Source organism: Lactuca virosa, chromosome 6 (assembly GCF_052849685.1).
Source record: "Lactuca virosa cultivar CGN04683 chromosome 6, Lactuca_virosa_CGN04683_v6, whole genome shotgun sequence".
Lineage (NCBI taxonomy): Eukaryota > Viridiplantae > Streptophyta > Magnoliopsida > Asterales > Asteraceae > Lactuca > Lactuca virosa.
Genome location: NC_136431.1, coordinates 155982455 through 155991003, shown reverse-complemented (window position 1 = coordinate 155991003; position 8549 = coordinate 155982455). Strand labels below are relative to the sequence as shown.

General features: G+C 32.6%; 1 protein-coding gene across 1 annotated transcript; it reads right to left on the bottom strand.

Moving 5' to 3' along the window:
- Positions 1-4221: 4221 nt before the first annotated feature.
- On the bottom strand, positions 4222-5057 carry LOC145119708 (uncharacterized). Its single transcript, XM_079055415.1, has 3 exons — positions 4917-5057; positions 4668-4806; positions 4222-4584 (listed from the first exon to the last, which is right to left on the bottom strand). Exons 1-3 carry the CDS (start codon positions 5019-5021, stop codon positions 4439-4441), a joined length of 390 nt encoding a protein of 129 aa, XP_078911541.1. The 5' UTR covers positions 5022-5057; the 3' UTR covers positions 4222-4438.
- Positions 5058-8549: the final 3492 nt, after the last annotated feature.

Sequence of the window (8549 nt, the reverse complement as noted above, 5' to 3'; positions counted from 1 at the left end):
AACCTATAACTAGCATGCATTTGACATAAACCATATAATATACTAGTTAGGGAAACATACCTTTTATGTGGCTTGAAGTCTTGATGTATTTGGCCTTAAGAGCTTAGCACCAATAGTATGAAATGCCTCAAATGGAATCACAACACACCTAGGACAAAGGTGGCTCTTGAGAGAGAATTCCATACACCAAAACACCTCCATATTTCTCTAAGAAAAGAAGTGGTGATTTTGGCTATGGAGTAACCTATTTATATGTAGGATTCCAAGGGTCATGGGTATAACCCATAATCCATACCCATGGGTTTTATGATCCATGATTCATGTGGCCCAACTCTTTATGTATCCATACATAAACTTGGTCCAACATGGATCATAAGCCCAACACATATAAATATAACTAATTATCATAATTAGTCCCCATAGATTTAATTAGTCTCTTTTGATCACTAAATTAATTCCAAATTCATTCTTGATCGATACTAATTAAAACATATGATTTCATATTAATATATTATAACTTATAATATATTAATAAACCATAAATAACCTTCTCTCAAAAGTCCATCCTAACAAATTGTCCTGATGATATGCAACCCAAATGGACCATGCTACTCTCGGGTCTAGTACATACCAATAATAGTTATGGGCTTAGACATCTAATCCAACATCTTGAACTGCTGATCCTTCGGCTCCCCGAACTATCAATACCCAAAATAACATTTAGACTACAATACCCTCAAAAGTCAAACTAGGTCAAACTTGGTCAACGACAACTTTGGTCAAAGTCAACATCCAGTTGACTTGACTCGCCGAGTTGGTCCACCAACTCGTTGAGTCCCTATTCTTTCAAAATGATACAATCCCCCCGACTCTACTCGTCGAGTCTAGCAAGAACTCGACGAGTTCACCTTCAACCATAACATCGAGACCATATTCAACCGACTCGCCGAGTTCATCCTTGAACTCGTCGAGTTCATCTTCATCATATGAATGTGTCCAGTCTATGACTCACCGAGTTCTATGAACAACTCGTTGAGTCCGTCTTCATGGGTTGGGAGATTGCCTTGGACTCGTCGAGTTCATCCTTGAACTCGTCGAGTATGATGATCTTCAAGTCCATAATGAACCCAACTGGCTGAGTCCTCTACCAACTCAACACACACCCGCTATCAAAAGGGTTTTGGGCAAGAAAACGGCTTGACTCGTCGAGTCCTCCTAAGTCCAAATATATTCAGACGATTTCAGTCGGGCACAAAGCATCCAGGACCCAGATCTAACCTTCTAGGGTCGAAATAATACATAAAGCCTCTGCCTTTACATCTATGCATGGCCCTTTTTGCTCAAAACGCCATAACAACCTCTTAAACCTTGCATGTGGAGTTCTAATGGCATAAAGCTTGCACTTTTATGCTTTAACCACCCTAAATACTTCCAGATCTGAAAGGATTTTGCTTGGGGACGTCCAAATCCCAAAAGCAACCATTCTTGGACCAAAATCTTCATAAAAGGGGAAAAGAATATATTTAATGAACTAATGATCAAGTTAGAGACTTGATTACCAGAAAATGATGAGATTGAGAAGCTACTTCTGGATCCACAAGCCTTTCCTTGAGCCTTCAAGTTTCCTCTTCTTCTTCTTGACTTCAAGAACACAAAACACACTCAAAAATGGATCACAAGCATTAGGGTTTCGAGATCTGTGGGTTCTGGTCTTGGAGGCTGGAGATGAGACCAAGAGAAGGGGAATAAGATCCTTAAATAGGGTACCAAGTCAGAATTTAGGGTTTTCCAAACCCAGACCAACTCGTCGAGCCGGTCCACCGACTCGTCGATTAGGTCACTTAACCCGCAACCCCAAATCGCGCTCCTACTCGTCGAGTCATCCCATCAACTCAACGAGTCGCTTCCTGATTTTGAGGTTTTTCTATCCTTTTTAGGTCTTCTGAATTCGGGGTGTTACAGTGACCTTATTAATTTATTTTTTAATTAATTTTCTTATTTATGTATTTATTTTTTATATATTTGAAAAAATTAATAGACCTCACATATTTTAATTAATTTAGTCTCAAATCTTATTTCGTTGATTGAACACGAATGAGAGGTTTTGAGAGGGAAAACCCTAGTTTTTGTGGCATTGCTTTGTAAGGACAGGAAGCGGTGCTTAGGGAAGTTTTTGTTGAACGGAAAATTAGTGTGACTGTCAATAGGTTGGCGGTGAAGGAGAAGGAGGCTTATTTGCAATGTTACACTTTGGTCCCCAAAGTTTTAGAAATGTAGCAATTTTGGTCGTTTAATTTTAACCATAGTTGGTAAGGATGAACTACGAAAGAAATTTAAACCATAGGGGTCATTCATGTAATTTAGAAAAACTTGTTAATGGAGCAATGGTTAAAAACTAACGATAATGACTTAATTGACATGTACAGTAAAAGTTAGATGACCTATTGCGAAAAAATACATAAATGGTCAAATCGGACCAAACCCAAAACTTCATTGTGCTACAATGACATTATCTCAAATTCAATTAAGATCCGTCCCACATCGAGCTAATATCAAAATCAAACACATGTCTCCCTCTATATAATCAAATCTTGGGATTTAGCTTAGTCATAGTTAATATTTTAAAACTAAGGTTTGGGTTATCCGGTTTCAAAACCGATCAAACCCGAAACTGAACCCGGTAAAACAAAAACTGAGAAACCGAACCCATCGGTTTTGGGTTGGGTTGGGTTCTAATTTTTTTAAAACTGATAATTCGGTTTTGGGTTCGGTTTTAGGTCAAAACCGACCCATGCTCATCCTTTAGAGTTCCAATCGAGCGAGAGAACATTGTGGTCATTGAAGATTATATGTTATCGTTGTTACGTGCATCGTGTAATCTAAAGATATTATATCATGCATGACTACCAAAAAAACACTAATAGTAATAAGTTGCATGTTCGCATTCTCATGCAGCAAGATTAATTCATTTAATTAAAATTTTCAGATTCATATGTCCTTAAAGGCTTTTGTGGGATATTTTAAGTTATTTTTTTGTTTTATGAAACAATTCAAAGATGTTACAATCTTAAAAGTAAAACAACACGTGAATGGAGACAAACTTTGTAAAAGTGTATTTAGATGAAAGTTTAGAGATTTCAAACAACTTTGATATACTCATGAATATCTCGAGTATCACCGTATTCATTGACCATTTCTAATCAGATATTTGTTGAGAGACCAAAGAAATAATATGACACTTATATATAGTCTAAAATTTAGTGATGCTCTACATAGATTAGATGTAAAGCTGATCGTGATCATACCCTATGGTGATAAAAACATATTTATAGAAAGTTATAAATAGATTAGAAGTGTTGGAGTTAACGTACGCGTCTTCAAAGATTGTATTGGATATGGTTTTCAATTTTTTGTATTGTTCCTACATATACTTGTGTAGTTGGTTATTAGGTACAGTCAATACAATAGCAACGAGTATATTCATTTGTTTTCTTTTTCATATTATCTATTTAATGGGTTATATATCTCCAATACGGACTATATATGTCTATCTATGTCTCGAATATGGGTATGAGTGTAATAAGGGCATTATCGTCAATTGGGATGTAAGTGGAGAAGGGGAACACTTTTGTGTCTCTTTTAGGCCCAAATGACTTGTACATTTCGTCCATAGATGACTTGTCCATTCCATGTATTTCTCCCCAATATGTGCATCCCATGGTGTGATTTGTATGTTCAACTCTCATTCATGATGCAATCAAATGAAAATTGAAATCAAAGGAGAAATAGAAGATTAAGTTTTCTTCTACTTGGATTGAAGATATAATAACTATCTTATGCATTTAATTTGCAAGTTTTGGGGAGGGTTATGCAACGCTGCCTCTCAATATCGTCATTTTAGCAAATAACTTGAGAAAGAACCGTTGAATAGCTAATTAAAAAACTTCTTAAACAAAAATTCCACTTTTCAAATCCTTTAAAAACTGATTCCACAAATGGGTTTTCATTAAATCTTCATGGGTGAAAAAGATTTTTAAGTATTTGTAACAAAACAAAAGCAAAGGGTCTTGCATCCTCACAACAAATCAGCAATAGAGCAGTCGATATATTCTATCCAAATATTGCTATTTATTTAATTTGCAGAATCATGTACCAAACATGGCTTCTTCCAAAGTACATATCACACTCACACACATAAACTTAGTAAAACAACTGCGGACAAAAGATAAAAGTTCAGATACATATGAATATCAACTCATTTATAAAAATATACACATCCACCACTTCAGTCAAACCATTCAAATTCAATAATGACCCACCACCCCATGCATAATGCAACCTACAAATTCTCATATAACTCCACAAAAAGAATCACACCAACTTTCCTCAATTTAAATGCAAAAATGGCACACACCAAAAGAAGCAAAGAAAGATCACCCTATTTGCTAAAAAGCAAACCAGGGAAGGCATCAACAAAGCTTGAAACAACTTGTTGTGGCAAATCCGTTCTTTGCAAAACTATTTCACGATTACTTTCAATCAATGATTTCACAATGCTTAGCGCATCAACCTCATCCAACTCTCCTGCACACAAAAAGCAAGTCACAATCACAATATGTTCCTTTTTTTTACTTAATATGGAAAGAACAACTTAATAATACACATACCCATTTCTATTTCTTGCTCTTCATCTTCCTCCTCTATTTCTTCCAGATTAGTCCCGTTTTCCATCTCAATGGCTGCTTGGGCACACCTCTCCAAAAATTGTTCTTCGGTTTCTTCATGTACAGCATCATCTTCTGAATCCTAATAAACAAAACAAACAAAGATATAAATCCAAATCCCATGTTTTTTTTACTTATTGCAAACAATATGATACCCTTTGTAAGGAATCACCAAGAGCGTTAGTGAAATACCAAATATGGGAGATAATCGAGTCGACGGAGTAGCATCTTCACATGACTGCTCGTACTCATACCGATCATCATCATAAAATCTTCATTGTCATGATGAGTCTTCATTATAGATATGATCGATGTTGAAGAAGTTGTCGACAATAAAATCGGAACTCTACTATGAATTATGTAAAAGCAGAGGATATTTCTCTGTGTGTGTGAGAGAGAGAGAGAGAGAGAGAGAGAGAGAGAAAGAAAGAAAGGGAGAGAGGTGGAGTTTTTATTATTACATAATTATTCAAATAGATATAGAATGAAAGAAAAAAAATAGATAAGGGTATTACAGTAATTTCTGTTTCCAGAGGGACTAAAATTACATAGATACATGGGCAAAAGGACCACGAAATCAAAAAAATTGAGGTTTGGACTAAACCTCAGAAAAAATGCATACCACAGGGACCATTTTTGCAGTTTTGTCTTTTCATAAATATGTGTTTGTATACAAATGTATTTATAATAAAATAGATGTTTGTATTGTTTTTTTTTTTGTAAAATATGTGTTTGTATACATTTTTTTATAGAAACGAATTTGTATATATTTATGTACTTAATAAATACCTATTTTTATAAATATGTAATTCGTATACAAAAAAAATAAAAAAATTTTATATAGAAATATAAGATTTTTTATGTGAAAATATGTTTTTTTTTGTATAAATATGATTTTTTAAAGAAAAAACATATTCGAATTTTTTTTTTGAGAAAAAATGTTGTAAAAAACTAAAGTTGTGATGAATTCATAACAAAATTCTGAAATCTAGGCCAAAAGGGTAAATTTTAGACCAAATTTGTAAGAAAATTTGAAATCTGGGCCAAAAGTGTAATTTTTTAAAGTTGGATGACCTATTGACCGCGTAAAAGGGTTAAATTGAATACGATTACCGGTTTTTAGGACTTAATTGAATAAAAAAAAAGATATAATTACTAAATTGATTATAAAGCCAATATGTAATGACTTTTTTGCAGTTTTCCCTTTAATCTTTCAATATATTTGAACCCCTTTATATTTAAATATTTATTTCGAATTGTATTTTTTAATATTTATTTATTATTATTTCGTTAATTATTATTAATTATTAGTTATTAAATTTAAATTTTTGTAATGTTTTTTATTAATTCACTTGTCCATTCTTAAAAGTTTATCTTTGATTATAAATTTGTTCATATTATTTATTAAACCTTTTTTTAAATAGTTAAATAAAAAACAAGGCATCACATCTATGTGTTTAATGTGGAGGCTAACATGGAACAAAGCAAACATGCAGTTTATAATGATTTTCGAACCTTTTTTTTTATTTTTTTTCAACAAGTTTTATATAATAAATAATTGTGACCTACCTTAAAAAATATAAGTGAACCATCTTATTATTTTTGGCAAAATTATACATAAATCATATTTTTAGAGTCTTTATTCTATGTTTTAATAGCCCAATGTTTTTAGGGTATCATCAAATATGTATAGCCTAATACAAATTAAACTAAAAAAAGAAGTTAACGCGACTCAAGAATGGTTTTCACCGCGATGCATGAAGCTTCTACACTTCATTCAAATAGCCGATCATATTGCTCGTTTGTCCACCGTAGGTAAATTACTTTTGTTAATTTTGTGAACATTAAGTAAAATGTATGGTTTCTATTTCTAACTTTGTAAACATTAAATTTGTTAGTTTTGGAATTCTAATTCCACCATCGATAATTGGTGATTCACAAATCACAAATTCTTTGCTATATGTTTAATTCATTAATTTAGTGAATAACTTATTGTGAATTTTTTTCACTGTTTTAATTACTCTATTCCATGAATCTAAATAGAACTTTAAATATTATTTTTGCTGACACGACTTAACCCGATCCGAATCGGCAATAGTATTTTTTTTAATAGTTTTCTTTTTTTATCGGTTTCATTTAAATAGTGAACCATGTGGTTTTACGTTCTAGACCCGCCACTGCGAACGATAATAACAAAAAAGAATAATCGTTAATCGTTAATGATTCAATACAACGCTAGCACACGACATTAAGGCAATATCACCTAAAATAAGAGTATGGGTATGACTTTCAATCATTAATACATCAAGATAAGGCTATCAAGCATAATTACCTTTCCTACAAAAGAAAGCCATCAAGATAAGTAAAAAAAAAAAATTGAGAGGCTATATCGCCACGTTAAGTTTTGATAGTTCCACTTAAAATATATGAATTGACAATTGTGCCATATTTATCCCTATTTTAATAAATGAATAGTTTTAATCTCATTTTTGACAAGTGTCATTCTAATACAACTCATCAATAATATTATGTCATGTCTCATATAAATATATTAGGCAACTCATTTCAAAATTCAAATTTATATTTTCTAATTATATGTTAAATTTGAAGTTATAATAACTTTAAAATTTTGATATATCTCTTAATTAATGATTTATTTAAAATAATTGATTAGTAATTATAAATTTTTATTATAAAAGTTTAATTAATTTTATAATCGTGGTTCCCACAGGTTATAAACTAGTTTAAAATAAAGTAACCCGTTTTAGTTTCTCAAAACGTACATCAGGATAATAATTGCTACCATAAGCTCACATCCCAACACATGTCGTTCTATGTTGGTGTACAACTCAAAAAAGAGAAGGACCATCACCCACCCATTTGAATCCTTCGATGACTTATCGGCTGTGAGGAAGAGTTTCACTAAAATGGAGACGAACCGAAATAAAGTCGTAACTCTGAAATTCACCTAGCCAAGCCAATTGCCATTCGAGAGTCGGCTTTTCTGCCATTCGCACCGCCCATTATGCCAAGGCCTTGGACCGGCAAGGCTCCATTGAAGAAATCAATCAAGAAGATTAAGCTTTTCGAGTCATTGAATCTGTGTAACTATTCCAATTCCAAGCAGCTGGAGATGCTGAAACCATATGAGCTTGGGAATTTTGAAGTGAAGTTGATGGAGGAAGTTCTTGGGAAGCCACTATGTAGAGTAGAGAGAGTAGAGCTTGTTAAACCTCACATTTCTAGTAATCGGCAAGTCAATCTTGGTAAGAAACAACATGCAAATTGGTTTGTGATAATCTCACTATACTTTTTAGAAAAAAAAAAAAATATGCTATCAAAAATATGGTATCTAATAGGTGAATTGTTAGTTATTTATTTAACAAATAACAACCATTCTGGTAGGAGTTGGTTTGTTTCATTTGTTATATCAGTTTGGATTATATTCACTAGTGTATATATTCATGATGGATTCTTACTTTTTTTAATAGCAAATCTAATCTACTTATAAATTATTCTTTAATTACACATATGTCCACGATGAAACTTGAACCCTTGACCTTAAAGAATGAGGGCAACACCTGATACCGTTAGGCTAGAAGTTATCTGGTTGCAGTATTCCCACATAATGTATTAAATTTGTCCATATTAGTGGGAATAAATATGGATTAAAATTTGTGCTCTTTTTGGCCCACCTTTAGCATCTTATTCTAAATACTCATAATGTTTAAAATATTTATTTGCATTTGAATTAGTGCTGCGATGACATTTCTATAGGTATGGGTGATAAAAACATATTTATAGAAAGTTATAAATAGATTAGGA

Bases quoted from the DNA above. Each gene is read 5' to 3' on its own strand.
- LOC145119708 (XM_079055415.1), bottom strand. From the start codon at position 5,021: ATGAAGACTCATCATGACAATGAAGATTTTATGATGATGATCGGTATG. The intron at 4,807-4,916 runs GTATTTCACTAA...TTTGTTTATTAG, and splicing joins TCGATTATCTCCCATATTTG to GATTCAGAAGATGATGCTGT. The intron at 4,585-4,667 runs GTATGTGTATTA...TTTTGTGTGCAG, and splicing joins AGAGCAAGAAATAGAAATGG to GAGAGTTGGATGAGGTTGAT.